The sequence below is a fragment of the Salvia hispanica genome, chromosome 5 (genome assembly GCF_029641045.1).
Source record: "Salvia hispanica isolate PSC_SH4W2 chromosome 5, Shi_PSC_v1, whole genome shotgun sequence".
In the NCBI taxonomy this organism is placed as follows: Eukaryota; Viridiplantae; Streptophyta; class Magnoliopsida; order Lamiales; family Lamiaceae; genus Salvia; species Salvia hispanica.
Window position 1 is genome coordinate 34392702 of NC_142696.1, and position 13971 is coordinate 34406672.

The window sequence follows — 13971 nt, forward strand, 5'->3', positions numbered from 1 at the left end:
GCCCGGTCAAAGTGACCCGAATTATCCGGGACGGAGGGAGTACTAAATAAAATCTCGCCGCTAGAAATACTCCATTTGAAATGGGACGGAGGGAATATATGTCAGGATTCAAGCCCATAGTTTGATAGCTCTAACTATAAATACGCGCACCGGCATGTCCTAACGACCAAATGCTCCAAAGATAATAGTAATACAGCAAACACAGAATTTAAGTTTTTTTTATTCTAAACAAATGAATATATTGATGCACTACGATTAGGTCCAAACAAGTCGACAATAGAAGACACCAATTCCAATCAGCAATAATACCAGAATATTTTCTCCAATTCCTTCTTCATACAAGTACTATTATTCTTATTAGGAAATGGTGCACTATAACCACGTTCATCTCATATACACCAAAAAGCGTCCAAACTGTCTTGCAAAATTTGTGCCTCTCCAATAGTAGCAGCCATCTTCAACCACAGTGCTTTCTTGTAAATGGGCACAGCTGTTCACTCCCCAGTCCCAGGACAAAACTCCACATCCCACCATAAAACCTTGCATTAATCTGAAAGAAACAGAAAAAAAATGATACTTAAAAAAATACAAGGCAACAATTGGTCAGAAAAACCCAACTCTGCAACGCTTTGTCTTTATAGCCGCCTAAAGCAACATTACAAGAGATATAAAATGAGAATTATACACTGAGAGGCCATATGAAAAAAGAGAGCTACATGTTAAGAATCAAAGCCATAAGAGGAATTGGCGGGAACAACAGAGTTGGATATTCTTCTTGTAAAAGGTGGAGTTAAAGGGCCAAAATTAAAGAGTGATGTTAGACATTTGGGTGGATAATGGAAAAGGGCTTCATATCTACACTAGCAATTTATTTGCTAGATGTATTGTCATTCTTACTCTAAAGACGGTGCCTAGGCGTGAAGTTTGGGAAACCTAATGTGGTAAGTTGAAGTTAATTCTAGCTGTAGAGGGTATAGTATAGTGCAGCAGACAGGTATCTGGAGATTGGAGTAAAATAAATCCAAAACTTACCCACTTAAGAGGAGCCACTATCCTTCTTTTCTGGCACTGTTTTTTCCAAGAACTCCTGAATTGTTCTCCAATATCGATCACCACCAGACAACCATGTATCCATATGCATTCCCGTAGGGAATTCTACAAATGAACACTGCTGATTCCGGGCAGCTGCTTTAGCATATAGCATCTCCATGTGAGCTGGGGGAACCATTTCATCTTGTAGTCCAGAAAGGAGGAGGATTGGCTGTTTGACCTGTGCAGTTAAAAACATAAAATGTTAGTGAACAATTTTATCTTAGTTAGAAAACATAACTTCTCTTCCACAAGAGGCAAAATTAAATAATGGCAAATAACTACTGGAAAGGAATGTTTGACAAGAGCCTGGATAATTACATATCACAAGCAGCTGTTGATACTTACCTTCATCTACTTTCAATCTAGTCACTTACCTCTCTGATAATTTTCATTTTAATTCGTCAACTAGCATTTAATTATAGATTAATCCCTTTCAAAAAATGTAGTATAGTTTAATTGCCAGAGAGCTGGCGTGCATCCTGCTCAGTATACTTTTCTTGGATGAGAACTTAACACTCAAGTCATTTGCACTTTATCTGTCATTTTTCTTATTATTTCAACCAGTAAATAAGAAAATAAGAGTGGCAAAAATAAAAATTAGCAGAAACCACGAAATGGAAGCTAGGATGGAAATAGCCACTAACTACTTTGTCATGCTAGCTTTCTGTCAACTAAAAATACCTTTCGCAGAAGTGATTGATTTGAAAGTAAAACTTAAGGTCGGAATTCAAAGCAGAAAAAAGAAAAAGATAGATAACTAAAATGAAAGTAAGCACAAGTTAAGTAAGTACTTATCAATACATCTAAGACAGTACATCCTATGTGACAGTTCGAAATAGAATTATAGGAATCATGACTTTCCACACGTGAAAAAGGAAATGAAAAGATTTATATCCTAATAGTTAGTTACTTTACATTCTCATAATTATGCTAGCAGCTGGTTACAACACGAAGTATAAAATTGATCACTTATCTTTGATTCATTTGGTAGCAATTGAATTTATTAAAGACTCATATTCTAACATAAAAACTAAGCCTTTGAGCTTTATGCCACATAGAGCTGATTGCCAGTATTTTGGCATTGGCAAGACACCCACACAAGTAAGAACAAATAATAGACTCCAACAACATGTAGGCTCACCTCTCCAATAACATCGACAGTGCTCCAGGGAGAACGAACAAGAAAATTAAGAACTTTAGGACCCTTGGAGCCACCTTTTCCAATAAACCACTTCAGAAATGGTAAGAGAACTCCAGCCATGTCCAAAATGGATGTGAAAGTATTTTCTAGTATCAGTGCAGCTACCTGTGATGTTTCAGTTAAAAATAATATCAGAGCGAGGCAAGCAAAGAATGTAAGACTACATCATATTGCTAAAACACAAAAAAACGAAAAGAAGAATGCTAAAACGCGAGAGTCATATGGATATCAAAGTTTGATGAAGATTTTAGCGACCAGTGGCCCTAAAATATTTACCAAGTGTCTACAATGTGATTGTAAGGTGCCGTGGTAAAAAAAACAGCTAGGCCTAAAGGGAAAGTCAGCGAAGGGAAACAATAACCACATAATTTTGTTACTCGCATTAAATCTAACATTGCTACATACTAAATAGTAACACTAGAGTGTCAGAGTCACGTAGGTCATGGTTCTAAAATGATACATCAGAAAATTCAGAACAAACTAGGAAACGGCGAGTAAATGCAAATTAAGAGGAAAATGGGGCATGCTGTATTATGTCTATTTCCCTCTTACACATTCACATTAGCTTATGTCTATTTCAAAAGCTGTACTATATTATTTTGGACATTAGTTGGAAAAACAAAATTGTCGCTTTGATACATCTGTTGATCTGAATTCTGAAAGTAGAAGTTTGTGCACAAAATGGTACTGTATTAAATAAAGGTTTTCCCCTGCTAAAGTAAATAACTCATGGGGGAGAGAAGGTAAGATATATAAAAGAAGTGTGGTTCCCAGCCTGTAGGGATGAACGGATGATATTACCTTGTCTGGATTGTTTCTAACTAGCGCAGTTCCAACAGCTCCCCCAAGAGACCTTCCAAAGACAACAATTCTGGAAGTGTCAATATCTACTCTTTCAACCAGATGATTCAAAGCAGCCTGTTTAGTTGGAAAACGGCATGAATTAGCATAATTTGCATCCAATCCTTCCCATACCTCACCACATGAAATAACAGAATTAAAAATATACATGTATATACACAAAAAGACACAGCAGGAATACAATAATCCTCCTCCTCTAATTAAAAGCTAAGAGTTGGCTGAAAGACACTTTTATATAGAAGATCGGGAGCAAGAAGGCAAACCTGAGCATCCTTAGTGATACCTTGTTGTGAAGGGAACCCATCACTAGCTCCATAACTGAAAATTTCGAGGCAGAAAAATGAGCTAATTCGTTTAGATAACTAAGCACAGAATGGCTAAGTGTACCAAGCATACCATCAAAAGAGGATGGGAAAAAGGGCAGAAATGGAAAAGGAAGAGGTGAACAAGATGAGGATGAAGTATTATCAGAAGAAGATGATACAGAATACATGTAATTAATAGTCAGGAGCTTGAAAAAGATGCAAGTAGATACAAATACACACATAAAAAGGACGATAAACTCTGGTTTCAATCTGCTATATAGAAAAGCTGCTCACCCTCTGTATGAAAGCATGAAAACATTGCATTGCAATTGCTGTAACATAATCCGAACCATTTCAAGGCGGTGAGCAATATCTGTAATTAACTAGTCAAGGCCCAACATAATATACACAAATTCCTTCCCAAATAGGAAACACTGGGAGCTACCTCTAGTCCTCTACACATCAGACATTGTTATATAACCAATAGCCACCCATAAAAATAACAACGAAAAAGATACTGCCAGCATTTTCCTGGAAAAAGAGAATAGTTGGACCTGAAAAAGTCATGAAAACATGTCTTAGTGTTAGTCAGTCCAATCAGTAATAGCTTATGTTTCAGAAACATTTAAATGATAAAATAGAAGACCAGAAATAAGGAGGCTCAGAAGAGTGGAGTAGTAATTTAATAACTGATGCATCTCCTTCAAGACTCACACTCTTCTTAGCAATAATTGCACCATCAAATATATGATCTCCTTTTGTCCTTTTTATTATTTTACTTTGTGTGAATATACAGGGAAACAGATAGATGTACATACAGTTTTATGGTGTCCATAGTTTTCCAAACATGTGGTACTATAGGACACAAAGAGAAAGCAAGTATTGGATTAGTTAGAGATGCCGCTGATACGTTGCTCACAGTTTAGCAGTACTTATAATGATCCGTTTGATACTTAAACTGAGAAAAGGTCAGATAGAGAAGTGAAGCATCTTAATTTTATAAAATAAGTAAATTGTATAGCCTCGGATCCAAGTTTCCATCTCCAATCAGTAGGAAGCATCTTAATTCCACAAGATCACCCCACCACACTAACCAAAAAAGAATTTCGGAAGCTTCTTACACACTACCACAAAACCCTAAAAATCAAGTGCCAAATTATTTAGACTTCAATCGCGACTCCAAACAACCGTAAAAACAGCAAAGCATACAGAGAACCTAATAAAAAGACACAAACCTTTACAATCGGAGGAGAGCTTGATGAACCAAGCGTGAAGACGGACGCCGTCAGATGAAGTGAGCCAGACATCCTCGTATAAGAGGCGGAGACGGGCAGGGGTGATGGGGTAGGACTTAGTGAGACCAGGCAGCACGGGTACGTAGACGAGCTTCTCCTGGAAAGCCACGAGCAATGCCATGCCGGCCACCACGATTCCGCCAACTCCATAGAGCAACGCGCTCACGAACGACACCATGGATTGACGCACGCCCTTCCCCCCCTCGCTCTCTCTCTCTCTCTCTACTTTATCTTTGTAAACAAGATTGAGTGTTTTCGTGGGTGTATCTGATTCCGGAGCATGGATCGTCGATCGATGCGCAGAGGGAATTGAATTTTGCTGGTTGATGTTTGTGTGTTGAGAGATTTAGATTTTAGAGAGATCCAAATGGGGGATTTTCTAGTTTCTAGTTTCCCTTGCGTTTTAGCATTTCTGGGTTCAGCAATGTGATCTAAACGACATCGTTTAAGCAAATGGATGGTTGCTTTGGAAATCAATAACTTTTAAAATCTTTTACTCCGTACTTATTAGGGTTCAAATATTAGACCTAGAAAATGAAAACGAAAAAAAATCCTATATAGGTTTATGAATTATGGGGGAGGAGTTGTAATCAATGTCGAACCCCTTTTTAAAGACTGAATAGAGATCAAATTTGGGTCATCCATTTTCTTAATCTTGTGGTTATGATTAATTTACAGTTAATTTAATATTTTATTCAGTAAATATTTTTTTTAATAATTTTTATATATTTTTTTATTTTTTTATTCAATAAAAACTTGGTGGAGTAAATAATGAACTATATTCACTACATAATGAACTAAATGAACGTATGTTATGAAGTAATTTTTCGCATTCATTACATACTGAATTTACTTCTACTGAAAGATAATTATGTCATAACACATTATGAAATAATAAACTAATAGAATTGAGGAATAAACTAATGGAATGAAGTTAGAGCATTGACTGAATGATGTAATAAACTAATATAATGAAGAAATAGCATAACTGAATGAAGTAATAAGTTCATTACTTTGACGTTTAACATATTTAACATTGTATTTCAATAAAATATCATATTTACTTCATTTCTAATGTTCATTTGGTTCATTATTTATTGAATACTATATTTCATTACTACCGCTTAACGTTTAACACTAAAATTTATTGTATCATTAATGTATTTCAATTACTTCATAACATACTTCATTTAGTTCATTATTTAGTAAATATAGTTCATTATTTACCCCGACAAGTTTTTATTGAATAAAAAAAATTAAAAAAATTAAAAAAATTTATTGAATAAAATATTAAATTAATTATTAATTAATCCTAACCACGAGATTAAGAAAATAGATGGCCCTAATTTGATCTTTAATTAGGTCTTTAACATTGGATTTGTGGGTAATAGGACTCTTATGGGAGAGAGACGATCGGCGATGGATCATTGAAGCAAAATATATAGAAGAGTTTAAGTAGCATTATCTAATACTAGAAATATTCATACTATTTTTAAAACGTCTCAAAAAAATATAGAAGAGTTTAAGTAGCATTATCTAATACTAGAAATATTCATACTATTTTTAAAACGCCTCAAAAAAATTTATTTTTCTTTTTAAATTATCCATTTTCATATCTTTATTTCGATTGAAATATATTTAATGATTAAATTTCAAGCATTATTCAATTAAATTAAAATCATAAAATTAAATTATTTAAAATTGAAAAATTAAAATCCTAAAATCATACTCTATAGTTAAAATTATAAAAACAACATAATCGAAATAAATAAAAGAATTACGAATCAGTTAAATTTAAATTTAGCTTCTCAATTTGGTCATAAAAACTTTTTTTATAATATTTATCAATCGGTTGTCACTCATTATCGACATGTCTTTTGATAACGTTTTTTTGTACGTATTGACCAACATTGCACGAACTTATTGAATCCATTGTGCTTATTACATTATCGATAACTTACTTCTATAAGGTATCGGCTGAAATATCTTTCACAACCATGGATGTACCAATCACGCTTTTTATGACATGATTTGTCATTTATTATTTTCAGTTCGATCATCAGTTATAATTGTTAATCAATTTTTTTCTCAAGTATAAATGGGAATCGAATTGAAAGCAAAAAAATTCGACTATCGATTAGTTAATAACCATTTTACACGATCAATTGCCGATTAAACATGAACCTACTAAATGAATATTCACCCTATATCACATGCTATGTCTCTCTGCTTCTTATGAGATTTTTCATTTCCTTATTTCATTGGAAAGGTAAGATTGAAGGAATATTAGCAGTAGAATAAAATTAGTGAATTATTTTGTGATTTTTTTTATAAATATGAAAAATAAACATCTCTTTAAGTTACCAGTCATTTTTATTGATATAACAAGTAGACTAGCTAGAATAGTAGAATTGAAGACAATGACCAATTATTTCATGCAGAACTAGGAGGACTAGAGAGTAGAGAGCGAGCTGGACCTATAAAGTTGTATAACCACTATAGTTTTGATTAAGGTCAAAATAACTTATACTGAGCAGTTGATTAAGGTAACCATTAATGAGTCATTATAGTCAGTCATTTACAGATTTACTGCTTCCTACTAACCTATTCTATAAGTCAGACGACTATTCTAACATATTCAAAATCCAATAAGTTTTCTATTCCAATCGATTTATGACTACTAGTATTATTCAAAATAAGTACTTTGATCAACGAACTCACACAATAACCATGATATCTACAATTCTTTTAAAATAAATTTGGAGTCAGTACCTTTACAATTTTATAAGTCGGAGAATTCGGAGTGAGGATCCTTATAATTTAAACACTTATAGATTGTAAAGTAAATTAAAAATAAAACGAAGAGGATTTGAGAATCTCGTTGCTGCCAAAACAACCCTATACATGTATGATAAATAAGTCCTCAATAATTGATTAATTGGTCACCCACTCTTAACTCCAATCGCATAAAGAAGCCAAGTTTCTTATTCTAACTTTGAAAAGTCAAAAAATTCAAAAAAAATCACCCAGGTAAAAAATTTGAAGCTAGTTAAAAACTCCTAGGAGGCTTTATTCAAAAGCAATAATGTACTAAGTCATAGCAACAAATTTCAAGTTCACCATTTTTTGCTAAAAATAGTCTTAATAGATTACGACAGGTATTTTAATATAAAAATAAAAAAAATAAAAAGATAATTAACATAAAAATTGGTTAAAGCATAATTAGTGAAAAATAGAGAGATACTTGGTGTAAAGAGAAAAACTTTTAAAATGAAAAAACAAGAATTTTTTTATGGACATAATTAGTATTTTAATATTTTCCAGTTTTTGCAGCACCAACTCAAAAAAATATTTGTATTTATGTAAAAACAAGAAAAATAATATTTATTGTCATAGACATTATTCTAGTCGTGCTTTGAGCTATAGACATATACAATTAATATGAACAGGAAACCGTGTGGTGGCGCAATTGCCATTAATACGCTCTGATCACCGCCCCATTCCACTTCAACCTTCTTCTAAAGTCTAAACTCTCATTTTCCATTTGATTTCAAGCTCCTACTTCATTAGTTCTCTCACTTTACATCCTTCTTTTTTTTCAATTTTCACTTAATCAAGTGTAGAACATTCATTGTTAAGTATATATAGTTACACTGAGAAATATGCTTACATGCATTGCACGTTCCAAGCAATCCAGCAAGGACGCGTCGTCGGCCATCGATCTTACCCCGCCGGAAAAGTACAACTCCAATGCTACTCCGACCAAACAATCCATCAGAAGCCTCTCCTCTCAGGTAATCCAATTCCAACCACAAAACTTCAATTCACATGTTCAGTCGCTCCAATTTTCGATTTAATTAGCAATCAGATGCGATGATCCGCAGATCAAGGATATGGCGCTGAAGGCGTCGGGCGCGTACCGCCACTGCGCGCCATGCGCCGCTCAAACGGCGCCGCATCAGTCCGACTCGGAGAGGTTCCACCGGCGGGCGGGGAGGAGGCAGCTGGAGGCGCGGCTGAAGGGGATCTCCAGCGGCGAGGGGACGCCGGCGTCGGCGAGCGGGCGCCGAGTCGACCCGGTCGTGTTCGTAGAAGAGAGCGAGCGGAAGGAGTGGGTGGCTCAAGTCGAACCCGGTGTGCTAATTACGTTCCTGTCCCTGCCACGTGGAGGCAATGATCTTAAGCAGATTAAATTCAGGTACCCTTGGGTAATTTTACGCGGCGTTGGTGGGGTTTTGATTGGTTGGGGAGATTTAATTATTGTGTTTTGCATGCTTTTTAATGAATAAATGCGATTTCTTCTGTTTCTGTTTGTTTTCATTTTGTATTAAATATATATGCCTAGTCCATGTATCAATGTGACGCCCACTTACATGATTTACTTAGGTGGACCAACTACATGATTCGTATAAATATGCATGTTTTTGTTTCTTTTGAGAAAATAGAAAATTATCGAGTGAAAAGTCTCCATCTGTGAAATATTAAACGTCGTACGTTTAAATTTAGAATGCTACTTTAGGTAGATTATATGTAATCAACTTTTACCTTTTAACGTAATTTCCCTATGAGTTGTTAAAATAGGATATAGATTAATCATACTGTAGGAGTATTTTTTAGAAGGGATAAATTAGTCGTAGGACTTTAAGTTAAGAAGGGACACTTTGTTATTTGGCATTATTGAGACAATACTTTGAAATCATTAGCAATAGTTTTTAGGTATTGACTAAATTGCTCTATTGCCCCGATTCAAGCAGAGGACCCATGGGAGTACACTGCTTTATGACTAGCTATAGGAAAATAGTCTCAAACTATACATATAATAGTAATTTTAAATATCCGAACTATCACAAACTGACAAAATCACAAAAAAGTCTCAAAGTTCAGTTTCTATCCAAGAAAATATTGCATGGTTTGTCAGAGATTGCTCAAGTGAATTCTAAGGCAAAAATACTAAACATGAGCTAATATCAAAGCCATGATGTTGATATTATGCAATGATGTTCACATTAATGTTAAAATATCAGTAATTCAGGTATAGTTTGGAATATTTTTGTTCAAAACAAAGTGTATTATGGATATGAAACTGTAGTTTTATCCCTAAATATTTAATTAGAAGCTTCAGATGATGAATCATGTTTGCTAAGACCATGCAAAAAGGGTACTTTAGTATGCTCTTTAGAAGGTGTTAGAATAAAAGTTAGGTGGTGGTGGTGCTGGAAAACAAACTGAATCTTTTCACATTTAGTCGACCCCCCTTGATGTTGAAACATCATTACATACATTTGGAAGTAATAATTAATCCCATCATCATAGAAATTCCAAGATGAGAGTGGTAACTGGACCCCCCTTTGACACAGTTCCAAAAGGCAAAATTTGGTTGTTGAGTTCTGCATTTGATGTTGCTATTAGCTATTTCAATTTTAAGGTACTATAAGATTACTTGCTTGGTGAGATCTTATAATTCTTACTATATACCATCAGCAGAGTTTATGCAGTACACACCTCCAAATAACGTTTGTGTTGTATTGTGTCCTAGAAAGATTAGTGGTCAAATTTCTAGAAAGCTGACCTCCTCACAGATTGTGAAATACAGAGCACCTTATTATGTTTTTCCCCTGTTTATGTTTATGATGAAAACATGCATTTGAACAGGAGGTTTGGTAGTACATATGAATGGGCCGTGACTTATGATATTTCCCCGTGACAAGATTTAATCATTTTATTTGTTTCCTCATATGGTGGCATTTTGTGTCCATCCAATTATTTTCCACCATAAGTCGAATAAGTCCTAGTATTTTTTAGGTGATGAAGTCCCATGTTAGGTATTCAGTCGTCCAATACTCTGGTCTCTGCAATACTTGTTAACTAACAATCTAGGTAGGTCCAACTTAGTGGCTTGTCATAATAACAATTGTCTCCATTAATTATGGTTAAAGTTTGTTAGCTGGAATAATGCATTTAACTAGGCTTTTGACTACTGAATTACCCGTTTTAAAGTTGGCAAATCTTGGAATCAAATCCACATCTATTTGACATAGTTGTAATTTCAAAACAGTATTTGGACTATTATGCACTCTCATTTAATTTCTCAATCATATCTTGCACAATACATATTTGCAGCATCATGAGTAGTATTCGGAATAATTTTAACCTTTAACAATCTATAGCCGAGAAATGTTCAACAAATGGCAAGCACAAAGGTGGTGGACGGAGAATTGTGAAAAGGTGACGGAGCTATACAACGTGCAGAGGCTAAATCGGCAAGCATTTCCTCTCCCAGGAGACGACATGGCCTCAAAGATAGAATCTGTCGAACACAGCCCAGTGACTCCGCCTGCAGGCCGCGAGTGCCCCAATGGAGTAGGGGCTATGGCCTCCTCTTCCTCGGATTCACTCGAGCAACACTCTGTGCAGAGCACAGTTAGTGGCACTGCTAAAACAGAAGCTTCCTCGATGAGGGCTAGCGACGCTGATCGATCTGGAGAGATGTCAATCAGCAATGCTGCCAATATGGAGACGGAGTGGGTGGAAGAGGATGAGCCCGGGGTGTATATTACCATCAGAGCTCTGCCTCATGGTAGGCGAGAGCTCAGACGTGTTCGGTTCAGGTCGGTTTGATTGTTATCTGCTTCTTCTATATATTTGCAAGAACGAAATATATATATGTATCTAACTAGGTTTTGATTTTGGACTTGGAACCTGTTTACAGCCGGGAGAAATTCGGAGAGACGCATGCTAGAGTGTGGTGGGAGCAGAATAGAGCAAGAATACACGAGCAGTACTTATGATTCATTGGAGATAAAGAAGTGGCTATATATATATAAATATATACATGAAAAGAACGTTGTGTTTGATATGGAACTGTGGAATACTACGGTAATCTCAACATGTACGGATATTTTCTGTGCATCACTAAATTAAGGTGAAAGTAAATAGTTGTCTTCCTATTAAATTAGTTATACTAGTAGTACTATATAATTACTGGATTTCAGTTCTTCCGTTATACAGTTATCTGATGTGTGAAATCTTTTGGATTTATATTCTTAAAGTTTTTTAAGAAAGAATCGATATGCTTTGATGTAGTGTTAAGAACATAAGAGCACTCCCAATGGTCCGGCTAAAAACTCCCTTATTTCTTCCTAACTCCTGCCACATCAGCGCCACATCAGCACCAAAATTTAGTCCCAGTTTTTAGCCAACTTTTAGCCAACTGCTCCAATGGTTTCTCCCTTATTTCTCCCTAACTCAACATTTCATTTTTACATCATTACTAATTTAATTGTTTTATTTTTGTATATAATAAAGCTAGCTAATTTATAAGACAAGACAAATAATAGTAATAAAGTTCGTTGTAATAAACACGAGTAAAAAATTACAACGACGAAAATTAAAAAAAAAATAGTACAGGAACGGAAAAAAAAATTCATAGTAAAAAAATTCAAGGGCGGTGGGCGCGGTTTCTATTTGCCCACAATTCTTCGATCATATCGTGTTGTAGTGCTCGATGGGCCTCCTTTTGGTGTATGTCCATGAACGCCTTGAACCGTTCATGTTCGTTGTACGGTACACCCCGGCGGGCGGACTCGGACTCGGTTGAGACACCGTGACTCGATGATGCAACACTGGTGTCGTTGGTGACGTTGAGGACGCCTTCGTGTTCATCCTCGATGATCATGTTATGCATGATGATGCACGCATACATGATGTCGGCAATATCCCCCTGGTAGTAAAAGCGCGTCGGGCCCTTTACCAATGCAAATCGTGATTGGAGCACCCCAAACGCCCTCTCCACATCCTTGCGCGCAGACTCTTGCGCTCGGGCAAAATACTTTCTACTATCTCCGATTGGGCATCTGATCGTCTTCAAAAACACGGGCCATTGCGGATAGATGCCGTCAGCCAGGTAGTACCCCATGTTATGCACATTGCCATTGGCCGTGAATTCGATGGAGGGGCCTAACCCGTTGATCCGCTCGTTGAAAAAGGGCGACGAATTGAGAACATTTAGGTCGTTGTTCGACCCGGCTATACCAAAATAAGCATGCCAAATCCAAAGCCGTTGGTCGGCAACGGCTTCAAGAATGATGGTGGGATGCGTACCTTTGTAGCCGGTAGTGAACTGGCCTCGCCACGCGGTTGGGCAGTTCTTCCACTGCCAGTGCATACAGTCGATGCTACCGAGCATCCCCGGAAAGCCGTGGGTCCTCCAGTGCCAATCCAGCAGAAACTGGTAGGGATGTCAATGTAGCCCGCAATCCGTGGGCTGGCCCGAATAGCCCGCTAAATTTGTAGGGTTAGGGTCGGAAATTTCTAGCCAGATAAAAATAAAACCCGATAAGCCCACACCCGATTAACCCGCAACCCGTTAGGGCCAGACCCGAAAACCCGATGGGCTGGCCCGGTAACCCGGTAAAATTTTCATTTTTCATTTTTTTACTCCTAATTCGACACTTCGTTGACTAATTTTATGACATAGATAACTAAAAAAAGATAACTTTCAATTTTATGGTAAATATATAAATTATGTATTGAATTTTTATTAATATAATAATTGTTATATAAATTAATCTCACTAAAAGAATATTAAAATTTTTAACATGTATTAAAATTTCACGAAATATCACAAATATTAGTATTTTATGATTGAGTTTAAGCTTATATACCAAATTTATCATAATTAAATATTTTATATTTTATAAATATAACTAATTTTCATCATGATCTATTGGATTGTTCGAGCCTTAACCTTCGGTAGCAACCCGATTAACCCGTCGGGCTAGCCCGAAACCCGAGCTTTTAGGGTTAGGGCCGAACTTTTACAACCCGAAAGAAATCACAACCCGGCAAGCCCGGACCCGATTGACCCGCAACCCGAGTAGGGTTGGCCCGAAACCCGATGGATCGGCCCGATTGACATCCCTAGAAACTGGCAGTCAGCTGCGTCCGGCGAGCGAAGGTAGTGCCCCCCAAATATCTCTCGCACGCCCTGACAAAAATTCTTCAGGCACTCGTTGCCAGTCGTCTCGCCGCATTGCAGATACTCATCGAACATGTCGGCGGACCCTCCATATGCCAATTGTCGGATGGCAACAGTGCATTTCTGCAGGGGCGATAGACCGAGCTTCCCTGTGGCGTCTCGCTGGAGCTGGAACTCGGGGTAACGCGCGGACAACGCATTAACAATGCGCAGGAAGAGGGAGCGGCGCATTCTGAATCG

The 13971-nt window shown here is 36.6% G+C and overlaps 2 protein-coding genes across 3 annotated transcripts; one reads left to right on the forward strand and one right to left on the reverse strand.

Moving 5' to 3' along the window:
• Window positions 1–204: 204 nt before the first annotated feature.
• Window positions 205–5161, reverse strand: LOC125190119 (alpha/beta hydrolase domain-containing protein WAV2-like). Its single transcript, XM_048087322.2, has 8 exons — window positions 4695–5161; window positions 3978–4013; window positions 3754–3832; window positions 3418–3472; window positions 3095–3211; window positions 2234–2398; window positions 1033–1270; window positions 205–550 (listed from the first exon to the last, which is right to left on the reverse strand). Exons 1-7 carry the CDS (start codon window positions 4930–4932, stop codon window positions 1037–1039), a joined length of 924 nt encoding a protein of 307 aa, XP_047943279.1. The 5' UTR covers window positions 4933–5161; the 3' UTR covers window positions 205–550; window positions 1033–1036.
• A 3055-nt stretch (window positions 5162–8216) lies between these two features.
• LOC125187769 (protein Brevis radix-like 4) lies at window positions 8217–11792 on the forward strand. Of its 2 annotated transcripts, none has more exons than XM_048084400.2 (4): window positions 8217–8548; window positions 8623–8952; window positions 10922–11362; window positions 11464–11792. In XM_048084400.2, exons 1-4 carry the CDS (start codon window positions 8505–8507, stop codon window positions 11540–11542), a joined length of 894 nt encoding a protein of 297 aa, XP_047940357.1. In that variant the 5' UTR covers window positions 8217–8504; the 3' UTR covers window positions 11543–11792. The 2 variants fall into 2 exon arrangements, with proteins under 2 accessions (XP_047940357.1, XP_047940356.1); XM_048084399.2 differs by having other exon boundaries at window positions 8218–8548; window positions 8639–8952.
• Window positions 11793–13971: the final 2179 nt, after the last annotated feature.

What these genes read in the sequence shown, in the direction of transcription:
- LOC125190119 (XM_048087322.2), bottom strand. Translation starts at nt 4,932, where the DNA reads ATGGTGTCGTTCGTGAGCGCGTTGCTCTATGGAGTTGGCGGAATCGTG. An exon ending in TTTCCAGGAAAATGCTGGCA is followed by an intron (nt 3,833 to 3,977) that starts GTATCTTTTTCG and finishes AGTTAATTACAG; the next exon opens with ATATTGCTCACCGCCTTGAA. An exon ending in CTGTCGATGTTATTGGAGAG is followed by an intron (nt 1,271 to 2,233) that starts GTGAGCCTACAT and finishes TTAACTGCACAG; the next exon opens with GTCAAACAGCCAATCCTCCT.
- LOC125187769 (XM_048084399.2), top strand. Translation starts at nt 8,417, where the DNA reads ATGCTTACATGCATTGCACGTTCCAAGCAATCCAGCAAGGACGCGTCG. An exon ending in CTTAAGCAGATTAAATTCAG is followed by an intron (nt 8,953 to 10,921) that starts GTACCCTTGGGT and finishes AACAATCTATAG; the next exon opens with CCGAGAAATGTTCAACAAAT. An exon ending in CTCAGACGTGTTCGGTTCAG is followed by an intron (nt 11,363 to 11,463) that starts GTCGGTTTGATT and finishes ACCTGTTTACAG; the next exon opens with CCGGGAGAAATTCGGAGAGA.